The sequence below is a fragment of the Alternaria burnsii genome (assembly GCF_013036055.1).
Source record: "Alternaria burnsii strain CBS107.38 chromosome Unknown 750, whole genome shotgun sequence".
Classification (NCBI taxonomy): Eukaryota; Fungi; Ascomycota; class Dothideomycetes; order Pleosporales; family Pleosporaceae; genus Alternaria; species Alternaria burnsii.
Window position 1 is genome coordinate 588263 of NW_024066108.1, and position 13588 is coordinate 601850.

The following is a 13588-nucleotide window of genomic DNA, read 5'->3' on the forward strand; positions in this document are numbered from 1 at the left end:
GTCATAGTCTCGCCTCGAACGAACAATGAAGAGATTCACCCGTTCTGCTACCTCATCAATACCATTTTGTTCATGTGACTGGATGCATTGATATATACACTATTGTTAAGTGAGCAAGCGCAGAACTTAGTCGCGTTGAAAAGATTGAATCTACCCCAGCATAGTGAGTTCGATCATGGTATAAAAGCTCTAAAGCCTGACCATGTGTGTGATATCAGCAGCTTACACCATTATGATGAGTATACCTAATCAACATTATCGCTTGGTTTGTGGAAGTTGCAAGTGGCCCGCTTCTCACAATGGATCGTGACTGTACCAGTGGACGGCTACCAGTGTATGACTTGCCAGAATTTCCATCTACAGAATGTGCTTTGGTAATTTCTTGGATTACTTTGGGGAGATAGATTCAACACACTACGAATTTGGGTCAGCTAGGCAGCCCTGTGAATTGAATTGGTCATGGGTAATCGGTCTAGGCATTCGACTCGCTGTACAGCACGACCCTTGTTCTTCACACTTGCCAATGTATATAACCCTTGTGGCCTTGGTCTGGTACTGTGCACCATGCCTGGAAGTAACAAATCAACCACAGTCGGAAGGAACAATTCGAGTACTGTACTTTAATAAACTCGACTCCCGTCAGTTCTTCCTTTCTACACCAAATCTCTCTTGAGTACTTCAGCACTCGTGCAACAACAACGACTTACAATAATACCTCTCTAAATTAGCAAGATGTCTACTCCGAACCTCTCTCGCTCTGTCAGCCCAGATCATGGCAGCACCCCATCTCTCTCTCCTCCACCTTCCGAGACCCAACAGCTCGCAGCAGCCCTAACCCTGAAGACCGGCCGCGAAGTCCTCTCCCACTGTCTCGGTCTCTCCACACTCGAAGGCGTACCCTCGGCTGCCGAAAACATGATCGTCGTAAGCTTCGACACCGAGAGTTGGGTTGCCGACCACAGCCGACTCACCGAGCTTGGTGTCTCGACCTTCGACTCTCGGCATACGCGTGGGCTGAAGGAGGCTGGTATGCATGGAGAGAACCTGCTTAGGCAGGTTTATTTCTACCATGCGCGGATCTTGGAGAACGCATATCTGCGTAATATCAAGTATTGTGTTGGCGATCCTGACAAGTAAGTCTCGACTACATCTCTTTCTTGTCCATGTAACATGAACTGACAGAAGATTAGGAACCACTATGGTCAGACTCGCTTCTTGACCAAGAGTCAGACCAAGGAGATGCTCGAGGAAACGTTCCAGTGGCCTGTCGATAAGCAAAATCCAGAATTGGGTTTCTGTCCCGTTGTGGTGTTGGGCCATGCTCTCCATGGTGATATGGCGATGCTGAAATCCACATTGGGCGTCGATGCCATGGCTTTGGGTACGGTGGTCAAGATCATCGATACTCAGAATTTGGCCAAGGAGTGCGAATACGCCCCTTCTGGCAACGGCAATCAGATCGGTCTGGGTAATCTCGTTGCCAAATGCAGTTTCGAATATCGAGATCCGCATACCGCTAGCAACGACGCGGCTATGACGCTCATCTCTGCTGTTCAGATGCTGCTTCCTTCGGAGTTGAAGCCAAATGACGGAGGGCTGCAGAAGGTTGTTGAAAACATCGAAGTGGATAGCCAGTGGCAAGAATGGGATTGGGGTAATGATCAGTGGTGTCTTCGGTGCGGCCAATACGGTCACACGAGGGACGACTATCGCGGCAAGCGTTGTTTCGCCAAGGTCAAGTGTAGCCACTGTACTGCTTCACAGGTTGCGAAACGTAGGCAGGCCGCGGGTAGTCATCGAACGGAGTGCTGCATCTCTTATGCGATGCGTGGGCCAGAGGTGGTTCCTACAGTCGAGACTACGGCTACTGCTCTTGCTGGCTTGGATCTCGCAAGCGACGACTGGTAGTTATCAGGCCGGCTTATGGGATTGTATAATACTGTATTACACTTAATATCACCTCGTTGAATGTTTCCTCCTTGTTGGTATGATAGTGGACATTGGACTTATCGCTTCGATCTGAGCAGTCTTGAAAATGGTCGACGTGTGTCCAGCCAGTTATAGTACCTAAAGGTGTACGACAAGAATTCATACCAATACTTATGACTTTCGAACCTGTGAGTCGCTGATGATATTGTGCCGGTGCAACGAGTGCGTAGTCAATGCTGAGGGGTATATCCTTAGTGCTGGGGAAGCAGTTGCAACGAACACTCGCTTACCATCCTACACTACATCGAACAACACACTTATGCAATCTTTGTCTTTTCAGACTTCATCTTGTATACTAGTAGCCAACACAGGCATCACCACACTCATTTAGCTTTCGAATACTATTGTACACCACCTGTATATCCTTCGCTCTTTGGCTGTGCTGAGGAGATGCATCGACATCCTCGTGATAGTGTCTTCATACACTCCAACACCCGTACGATATACGCTGCAACCCTAATTCTAGAAAAGTTCAATCCGTGCAGACTGACGGGGAGAATTGATACGTCGGTGTGGAGGGGGAATAGTGCATAGCAAGAAATTGCCCGCCTGCACACCGCCGTCTAACAGCCTATGGAAGACCATGACTTCTAAGTCGTCTCAACAACATCATAGCTGACATAGTGGTATCTTACTCCTTGTTCATACGACCCTCGACACTTCGTAGCTCCGTGGAAGCTGTACAGGCACCTAACCCTGTCGCATTCTTTTCTGACCTAATATGATCATATGATCGGATTTCCTCCTCTTTCACTCTCACCTTCGTCTCGCTATGACCATCGTGTTTGCCTGGCAGGGTTGATGGAGGCACATGATTACGCACGTTCACTGTTCATCGTCCATAAAACAACTGGTCATTTTGCTTTCTCATGAGCACCCACAGTCATACCTACTGCCTGTCTCTCAACCCAGTCCTTCTGTTTACCGCGATATCAATCGACGACTTCGACGATTTCGACCTCACCCCGAGCGACGCCGCCGAATTGACACCGCCACTTTATAATAGACACCACATGCTATAGTTGATTGCACCTGTCGCAACCGAATACCCACCGAGAACCACTCTATACACACCTAACATTCCTTTAGAACAACGTGATCATGTCCATCAGCGCTCAAGACACACCTGTACCTGTCGTTGCTACTCCATCCGCATCCACCATAACCACCATACCAGATACGCGAGATCCTGCCATTATCGCTCTAGAAGGCTGCTTCGAGAAAGCCACTGATCTAGAAGTGTGGCTGCATTGTATCGGAGGGCCGCGCGTGAAGAACATCCCTGACATCGCCGATGACCTCGCAGACCATATCAAGATCGTCTGTCTGGACTGCGAACACTGGTCGACGAACACCGATGAGACCACCGAGGTCGGTATTGCTACTTTTGCGCGACAAGATGTACTGCCCATCGTGGCGACGAAAGACTTTGGTGACCACGGAGAGCATTTGATGGAACAAATCCGCTTCTATCTCTTCCGCACGATTGAGACGTGCCATCTCCCCAATCAGAATCCAGACTCACGCGGGGTCGACGGAAATCGGTTTGGCAAAGGCCGCTTCGTTACCTTCGCTGAAGCTCGTCAGATCCTTACCAATCTCTTCGTCCAGCCTATCAAGGACCCTAAAGGACTCAAGGGTAACTACCCCATCGTAGTCCTCGGTCATGACGTTGGACACGACAAGAACAACCTCAAGTCCAAGGCGATTGCTTTCGACATGGATCCCATCGGCACAGTCGTCCGCTACATTGATACTCAAATCATGACGCGCGACAAAGGTTACTGGATGATGCCTCGAAACGAGCAGATCGGCCTCAGGCGCCTCGTAGAAGAGCTTGCTTTTGAACATAGTGATCCCCACACCGCCGCGAATGACGCGGGTCGCACGGTAATGTGTGCCTTCCAAATCGCGCTCGGCGGAGACCCATGGAAGAGAGGATGCCGTAAGAGCATGCTGCAGGTTGCCGATGATCTCGAGTACCATAGCGTGGTTACATTCGATGAGAGCCTCGGAGGTGTTGACAAGTATTGTTGGAAGTGCGGCACAGCTGGCCATATGAAGGCGGATTGCACGGCAATTGACCTTCATTGCGACGAATGTGTAGAGAACGGGTGCTACATCAAGCCTGGCGACGAACACATCACCCTTCATTGCATGTGCATCGCCAACGAAAAGGCTAAGGTGCGACGTGCAAAAGATGCTGTGGCTCGGGCTCTCAAGAAACCAAAGCCCAGGGACCTTTCTCGTGGAATGTCCAGCTCTCGGGCTCGGTTCATGGCACGTGGTGGCTTTCACCCTCCGTCTGGTCTCGTATCATACTTCGGAGGAACGTCGCACGACACACACTCACACTATGGTCCTCCTGGCGGACGCGGATACGTCCCACCTAGCCCTGGAGGAAACCCTTCCAGGGGCTTTGGGGGACGTGGTCAGGGCGGATATGAAAACGTGTCGTGGGGTCGGGGTCGAGGCGGATCCCACGTCCAACAGGGTGGACAAGGTGGCCTCACATGGGCTTCCCATCGAGCGTAGCAAGGAGGCCTCTAGATAGTTCAATGTTGTTGGTTTGCAGATGTCTTGCTTAGACCGAACAGTGTCATGGCGTTATCGGTGTTCAGACGGTGGCTAAGAACATCTTGTTGAAGATAGCCTGAGTCTAGGATAGATGCAAACAATATAAATTGGGAGTGTATCATGCCGGATACGGTGTTGCTTGCGAGAGAGGTGATGTGCGGCTGACTAAGGCGAGGTCGCATGCAACCGCGTCATCGGTGGCCGCTGTAAGCCGCAACCCTGCCGTGTAGCCGTCAACAACTCCCACCATGATAACGACAATACGACTGCGGTGCCTAGCGAGAGAATGCGGTTGACTTCGTAACACCTGCGATCACAGCACACCACCGCCATGATCGAAAACACAGTCCCGAAGTACTTGCTCATCAGGACGTGCATCTTAGGCTTTCGCGCAATCACGCCTTTTAGCATCTTCTGGGTTTCTTTCAGCATCGCAGAACCCCCGCATTCGGCCTTTCGACGTTTTCTGCTCACGTGGAGCGTAGTAGAAACTGCCTTTTGGCTGCTCGTCTACCTACCCCGCAAGCGCGCGCTCCAAGCCTCTGCGCAACACCCACCACCACTCGAGAAAGAGGAAAGGAAGGAACTGTTCTGGCGATGCTGGGATAAGATACCGCACCCGGAATATTACATCAGCCGATGGTTCCTGGGCGCGCGGCCGGGCGAGATACGGCGTGAGAATGTGCGCGAATTCTATGCGTGGGCTTTGCTGAACCGCGGCACTGAAAGCGACGAGGAGCGGAGGAAGCGGCGTCAAGCACACCCAGACGAGGCCAACGCTGAAGATGACGAGCTGAATGAGTATGCGGACGGCATAGAGACGATGCTTGGGAGGAAGCTGGAGCCTGGATGGGGTAGCGCAAAGAGCCTTCGGTTGACGACCGACCAAGTCAATATGGCACATCGGCCCTTCCTGTGGTACATGGTATGTTTGACCGTCTACTCAGATTATACACGCTGACAGCGATAGATTGTAATGCTTGTCGATACGCTCACTGCCGCTCGTCTGCGCTACTACGGCTTCATACTATTCCGCACCCAGCTCCGCTCCTCGCTGGCCATCTTCCCACCGCGGCTCGCCAGTCTCACCACGCGCAGCATCTCCTCTGCACCAGACATGAGTTACTGGTACCGACCACATACCTCGAAAACACGACTGCCCATTTTCTTCGTACATGGCATTGGCATCGGCCTGCACCCATATGTCGAGTTCTTGAACGAGATCAACAAGCACGATCCGCTTGCGGCAGAAGACGGTCAAGTCGGAATTATTGTGGTGGAAATCATGCCTGTCAGCTTCCGCATAACTGGGCCGATTCCTGACAAGGACAACATCTGCCGGCAGATTAATATCATCCTGGAACGACATGCTTTCGATAAAGTCGTCCTGGCCAGTCACTCTTACGGTTCTGTCATCTCCACCCACCTCCTCCGGGACCCCGTCACTGCTGCGAAGATCGGACCGATGGTCTTTGTCGACCCTGTTACATTCCTTCTACATCTGCCTGATGTAGCATACAACTTCACAGCACGTCGACCAAAAGGTGCGAACGAGCATCAGCTCTATTACTTCGCTTCGACCGACATGATGGTTGCGCAAACGTTAGCCCGTCAATTTTTCTGGGCACAAAACATCCTGTGGAAGGAAGACCTTAAAGACCGAGATGTCACTGTCAGCCTTGGTGGTAGGGACCTTATAGTCGATACTGAGACGATCGGTAAATATCTAAACAGCGCCGACCTCAAGGGTGAGGATCGAGCATGGAAGGACTCCGAGTGGAGAGGCCATGGTTTGGAGACGATATGGTGGCCGACCGTGGACCATGCACAAGTTTTTGAGAGGAGAGAGGGTAGGACAAGACTAGTGCATGTTCTCAGAGAGTACGTCAAGCGCAAAGCAGAGGACGAAGAAGTAGAAGAGCTTCCCTGAAAGTTATGCATATCCATGTACAAGAATTCAGGGTTCTGTGGCTCTGCCGCACCATTTAGCCGGACTTGTCTCAGCCTCATCGCAAGCTCAACGTTCAGGTATGAAGGAGCTGTAATTCATTTTGCGGGGGCCCGTCCGGACGGGTTTGAAACGGCGAGCCGGCCCCGCCGATCCCGAAATAGGTGGTATATACGAAGCACGAATGCGCGACGACAGCATGCATAGACTTGACAGCCTGCTTTGAGGATCTTATTGCATCTTGTTCTTCGAGCGATATATCCATATTCACATCATGCCTAATGGAAATTGGATTCTTGGCGACCTCTTCACAAAAGACTACGGACATCGCGGCAGCATCCAGAAATTGTGGGAACAACGTTGGAAGTTCCCATGCACCAAAGGTGTTTACCCGTTCCACGATGGAAAGTTCGAAGACTTTGAACCCATTTTCAAGCATCTCATCGATAACAATATCAATGATCCGTACGACGATGCATACACGAATGCTTTCTTGCCAACAGCGCAACGCCTAGCAAAGGAGGCTCAAGAGACGGAAAGCAAAGACAAAGAGGCAGCGAAAAAGCTGTACCTGAATGCAAACGCGGTGTACAGATTGGCGAGATTTCCATATATCGGCACCGAGCTCAAGAAGAAGGTCTTCGAGGAGCAGAAAGAGGTCTACTTCCGCGGCGCACAGCTGTGGGATATCCCACTAGAGGAAGTCGTAGTATCACATAAGCATGCCTCCAACGGCGATGGCGACAAAATTCCAATGTACATCCGCAAACCTACAGGGGACGGCCCATTCCCAACTGTCCTACTGATTACAGGTCTCGACGGCCACCGCCCAGATAACACAGAGCGCACACAGGAACATCTCGCCCGCGGTTGGGCGACAGTGATCTGCGACATTCCCGGCACCACAGTCGACTGTCCAGCTAACAAGCGCGACCCTCTCTCCCCAGACCGATTCTTCACCAGCATTCTAGACTTTATCAAAGAGACATCATATCTCGACGAGAAGAAAGTCATCGCATGGGGCCTCTCAGCCGGTGGCTACTACGCTATTCGCCTCGCGCACACGCATCGCAGCCAACTCATCGGTAGCGTAGGCCATGGCGCAGGAACACATCACTACATCGGCCGCGAGTGGCTTGAGCAGATCGACAAGCACGAATACCCTTTCGGCCTCGAACAAGCTTACACGCAAAAATACGGGTATTCTTCTTTCGAAGAGATGAAGCAGAAATGCCAGGATGAGTTCTCGCTCGTCTCTGGGAAAGGCGAGGGTGTGGCTGTTGTGGCGCAGGGGATGAAGAGTTGTAGGTTGTTGCTTGTGAACGGGGTGCTGGATGGGTGTATGCCAATCGAGGATAGTATGCTGCTAGCTGAGTATGGAAGCCCGAAGGAGATGCGGTTCATGCAGCAGAGGTTGCATATGGGATATCCTGAGGCGAATAGTACGGTGTATCCGTGGATGGAAGAGGTTATGGCTAGTAAGTAGTTAAGGTACCTGGTAGATAAACCTGCATTGAAACTATCAATACTCCTCTACTGTACCGATGAATGACTAGGAATGACGTCTCAAGTCTGTATGCAGCAAAGTTGACGCGCACTCCACATGCCATAGCAAACGTCGAGTTGTGGATTCTGCTTGTGCGACAAGCGTTGTTCATGTTGCCAACTCACATCGCATGCAGGTATCGCTGTGGCGGGTCCGAGCGGGAGCCGCCCCACGAACGTCCACGCCCCGCAGCATTGCGCACCACGTCCTCACCAACCTGAGGTCTTGCAGACATGATTGAGCTGCCCTGGCTATCAGAAAATCAATAACCTCATGAAAACGCTCTACTCGCCGAATCTCATAAGACACCTGGTTTCTCTAGTTGTGGCTCTAAAAAGACGCGATCTAGCTGCGTTCATTATCCACCACGATCACGCATCATCCGCACGGATGGTCAGCATTCAGTGCAGTGCCCCCTTCAGATTCTTCCTCCAAGCAAGCGGCCACTGAGTCGAGTCCATTATGGAGCAAGAACAACCCACATATGTCGTTCCGGTTAGTGAGTCCGAAGCTCCGACCATTTGCACGCCATCGGTAACCTCAGACAACACAACGAAGGACATTCAAAGATGCGAAGCTTCACAGTCTTCTGCTCCGTGGCCCGGACGTACCTTTATAATTCGATCTCACGAGAACGGACAAGTCATTACATTTCTAGACGGCAAAATCGTATTAGACAAACCGGGAGGTCTCGGCACATTCAGATGGCGGTGCGTTGAGAAGAAAGGATGGCTGGGGTTTCGAGACCCAGCTTCTGCTAGGTTTCTAGGCTACGACCAACATGGATATCTTCGCTGTCTTGTAGAGCACCATAAGGATTGGGAATACATTTGTCCGCGAAAACGACCAGAAGGTGGATATGTTCTGTTGGTGCTGGTTAAAGAGGAACTCCTCCCTTTAGGTGTACAAACACAAGAGACAGAGAACGGTGCGGAACAAAAGGTAAAGATTGTTAAATGGGATTCTGGAGGAATAGTCTGGGATTTCATTGAGGTATCATGTCCTTCGACGTAACGGGCGAAAGCGACAAGAGAGAATGACATTGCGACACTTTCCCTCGATTGTTCTATTATGCTATTGCGTATCCTGATGTCTTCAGATGGGATGTTACAATCTGGAGAGCATGAGAAGCATCCGACCCTCGGAACTCGACATGCTCATGGTATAGGCTAGAGACTCCAATCTCCCCCTCACACGTTGCCTTGAGCATCTCGGGTATATCCGAAAAATCTAGCAACGACCGACCCATGTGTTTAAGAGTCGAGAGTTTGAAATAACTCAAAGTAGGAAAGCCTTTTCCAATATATAACAAGAGCTTATTCCACGCCCACTCAGTGCCATGGTTCAAAAGGATAGATACTAGTTCCATCTCTTGCAGAGTGTGTCTGGAGTTGTAAAGAATCTCTTGGACAAAACTTGCCGGACAACTCCATCTTGACAGGCGTAATCTCTTGAGCTTCACTAAAGGTACTCCTCGCTTCAGGTATGTATCGAATGGAACGATTGCGCATCTCCCTCTTGCGTCTAGATTCGCTAGTCTTAGGTCTTCCAACACTGGCGCGTGGTAAAGGAGTTGATTCAGAAGATAAATTGACGCGGGACCATTGTCCATTTCCACATTCGCCTCTCTAAGTATGCTGAGACCCGCTCTCTGGTCCTGATTTTTCTGGTCGAAACGGAATGTTACCTTTGTGACCCACGCTCCGACATTCTCGATCCGAAGCGAAGTGATTCCAAGGTTTACAGTTGAGACAATCTCTAGAGCGAGTGCGATGGTAGCTTCTTTATCTGCACCAAAGCTTTCGTAGACGCCTCGAATGATCAGAGCGTCCAGAATAAATCGATTTTCCTGGAGTATGGTCTGTATCTTGCCAATGGCCATCATGTCTGAGTCCAGAATCGCCGTCTTCTCGCGAGGCCAACTGCGACATGCTCTTCTCATCTTCCGGATTTTTTGTTCACGAAGTTTCCATCCTTTCGGCATTCCCTCTTCTGGAGGCGGAATGGCGCGACGGAAATGCTCTCTGATATTCGCCCCGTCGTCTTTGATTTGGGTATTCTTAACATATCTTGCTAACCGGCCAGTTTGGGAAATCGTTTCTAGACGATCAATATCGGAATCGATAAGAGTAGTCCTCAACGTGGAGAAGAAGCGACAACCCACAGCGCGCAAAGTGTTCGAGTCGGCAAATCTGCAAGTCGAACGGAATTCGAGGAGATCTGGGTCGCACATGTATTGTACGACGGCCTCGACAAGCTCGGTAGGCATTTGAAGGATAGACATGCTGAGATTATGCTAATCTTTTCTGCCTTTAAGAAGAGGCTTGGTACGTGAAGAACTGTGTAGGGTATCTGGGTGTGTACCAGCCGGTAGTGCGACCAAAGTTGAGATGGGAGAGGTTCAGAATGCAGATTCGTTGCGAGAGCGAGAGTGAAAATTGTGTGGAAAAGTTGATCGAGATAGGGTCGAATAAATAATAATTTGATGAAATGCGAACGGCTCAAGAAAAGGTAAGATTAAACGCGTTCGCGAAGCGACGAACAGTGTGTTGCATGTCGTACCAAACAAAACCACCGACTACCTATTCGTAGTTTATTTCATTTGACAACCCGTCTTTCGCGTGATGCTCGTTTGGATTGAGAAAGCCATGAGTGGTTCGTTGTTCTTCGGTACATCTAGTTCAACTATGGTACAGCGATGCCCAACAATCGATGATAAGCCACTCACAGTCCCCCAAAATTTGCCTGTTACATATGCGAGAAAAGGTTCAGGAACGAAACAGGCATCTTGCGAATACAAGCGGCTCAGGTATCAGATGTATTCAAGCGATATCAGTCTTGCCTGCATCGTCGCAGTATCGGTGGACGGGGTGGCTCACACCTTGACCACATAACGCCTACAAACTCGTAAGAATGTAGTAAATCAAATGATCACGGCAATGAAAGACGCCGTGGTACCTTAGCCGTTGGCAGATACGTGCAAAGGGATGCCTTTATAGAACGTGGAACATGCTAAAGTTTTGATGTTTTGATTTGTTTTCTACTGTAACCAGAAACACTCCCCAGTACTGTGCGAGTACGCGTTTTTATCGTTATATCGCCTTGGATCCGTACTTGCGATGCAGTGGTCACATGGCGGCTTCCAATTCGAAGGCGGACTACTCGAGCGTTTAGAACCACCAGCCTTATAACCAGTACTACTCTGTGACCTCAAAAGCGCCGCCTCTTTGACAACCCTCAAGCATTTATCAGACCTATGCGTAAGTGCCGCATCTTTCGTGAGCGGATCCTTCATACAGTGCTCACAGCTAAAGACTCTCACACCACAAAACGAGGCCGTGTGGTGTTGTGAATCACACTTCTCGCAGAATTTTGTAGAACCGTAACATCGGTGATCGTAAACGGCCGTTTCTCCAGCTGCTCTTAGTCGTGTTTTGAGGTCCGCGTAGCAGAGTTTGTTAGTAAGAAGCTTGTTCTCAGGGGAAGAACAAACCATGAGGAATGCAGCGATCATCGTGCATACGATGCCATTGCCGGCGTTGTGAAGATACGGTTCCTCGATGTTGTATTTGGCAAGCAGATTTGAGAGGCGCATCTTGCGGGATGGTTCGATCAGTCCGTGCTCGACTGCAAGAACTTGCGTGTCGATTGTAGCGACAATAGTGCCGAGTTGTTGAAGATCGAGACCGAAGCGAGATTTGATGATCTCGTAATCATTGTCGATGGCGTGGCCTACGAATATGACTGGACGGAGATTGCTAAATTCGTCCCGACGGGTGAAGATGTCTTGAAGCATAGCCCTTGCTTCATCAACGTGGACGAAAGTTGTCCAGCCAAACTGGAAGGCCTCTGGGTATCCTTTGCAGAGGTCTTTGTTGATAAGGTGGGCATGCGGTTTGATGCGGACGTGGTGATTTTCCATGCTCGAGAGGATATCCCACGCCGAGGACGAAACGGGTTGTGAGATAAAACGCGGATCCAAAACAGAGGCGCCGAGTTCTGTGATGAAGTTGTCGTCATGCTCGTACCATTCGGCATCGAGAGACACAATAACAGCGTCTTGAAGTGCTGCGACTGCTGCAGCACTGCCAAGAGGGATCTCACTTCCTGGACGTTTCATCCAGTGTTGAAGGATGGCTGACTGGGTGAGACCTTGGTACAACTGGGTTTCAATGTGAGACTCCAGCCTTTTTGGGGAAATTTGCTGAGACATGGACGGGACGTTGTTCTTACCCTCCAAATATGATGTTTGATGTATGTCGTGAAGTTTTGGTGACCAGATAGAAGTTGAGATTGAAGCGCCAGAATCGATGGGACGGAGGGAGGGGAGAGGGGGGAAGTCTCTAAGAGAAGCAGAAGCCAACATTGTAGGTGGGCAGAGGTGATGTGAATGGTTGATGGTGTTGTAATGCTGGTTCGAGTCGAATCGGGACGACTGTTGGATCATCGTAAGGGCCATGATGTCGATATGTGATCTCGCTACTGTAGTAAAATTTGGATGTGTTTGTGGAATAAGAATTTGAAGAGAGGGAGGATTGAGGACGAAATATATATTCGAAGGGAACTACGTAGAATGAATGTTTGGAAGCGACGAATAATCGGTACCATGGATACATCTTTGAGCCGCGAATCGTAGGATACCTAGCTTAGTAGGATAGACCAATCTAACACCAATCCGAGAGGTTATACGTGGGAACCCTTCTCAGGACACCCCAAAATATCAGATAGGAGCGACCAGATACCCAGAAATATCACACCCAAAATTATATGATAAGAGCAATCCTCCAACCAGAACCTTTCAGAGTATTCACGTCTCCTAAAAAGGATTAGATAGAAACAATCACTTACTAAGAGCTTGCCTAACCAGGTAATAATATGTAATGGTGTCGATAACTTCGGTTACTCTGACTATATTGTAGCTATATTTTGGTGGCTCAGAGACCTTCTATCTTGTCTACCTAGGTAAGTTCCTTTTATATTATCTAATCTTTTAGGGTGCGCCGAATAGCGTTTGGGGTGCTCCGAAAAGGTTTTCCCTACCCGTTTCCTGGTCGAGGTAGAAGAAACAGGCATCCTGACTTTTCTCCGCGGCTTTCAATATCCTCATTACCTCCAGGGAGGTCTTTTGTCTAAAGCTGTTCATCACGTTCTGTTTCCCTGGAATCATCGATGTTATCGTCACTGGCCATGTCCCCGTTGTCTACGAACCCGTCGGGATTCTACTCTTCCATCGCGTTGTCTGGATTAGAATGCCCCATTTTGCTGTCTTCTTTGGGTCCTTCCATCTCGCTGTCTTCATTAAACTCAACTTCTTCCAGTATTACTTGTCTCATCCTGAAATATGTCTCCATATGACGATCCTTCGCTCAATAACAGAAAAAGGCAGTGTCTAGACCACAAATCAGCAAAAGCTACGGTTGGGAATTGGATGACGTGGAGGTTCGTTATAGGTTCTGAGACGATTCGTGTCCAGGCCCTCTTGGTGGCTTCAGTTCGAAGTTCGAGTGCTTCGTTCATATCTTGACTCA

The 13588-nt window shown here is 49.7% G+C and overlaps 2 protein-coding genes across 2 annotated transcripts; one reads left to right on the forward strand and one right to left on the reverse strand.

Annotated features, from left to right (window-relative positions):
- Positions 1-732: 732 nt before the first annotated feature.
- GT037_001584 (uncharacterized protein) lies at positions 733-8000 on the forward strand (the record flags this gene model as incomplete). Its single annotated transcript, XM_038926631.1, has 7 exons — positions 733-1133; positions 1191-1907; positions 2585-2615; positions 3079-4173; positions 4886-5491; positions 5537-6416; positions 6742-8000. 7 exons carry the CDS (start codon positions 733-735, stop codon positions 7998-8000), a joined length of 4989 nt encoding a protein of 1662 aa, XP_038789923.1.
- A 1129-nt stretch (positions 8001-9129) lies between these two features.
- GT037_001585 (uncharacterized protein) lies at positions 9130-12519 on the reverse strand (the record flags this gene model as incomplete). The annotated part of the gene is made up of 2 exons (XM_038926632.1): positions 9130-10356; positions 11554-12519. 2 exons carry the CDS (start codon positions 12517-12519, stop codon positions 9130-9132), a joined length of 2193 nt encoding a protein of 730 aa, XP_038789924.1.
- Between the last annotated feature and the right edge of the window lie 1069 nt (positions 12520-13588).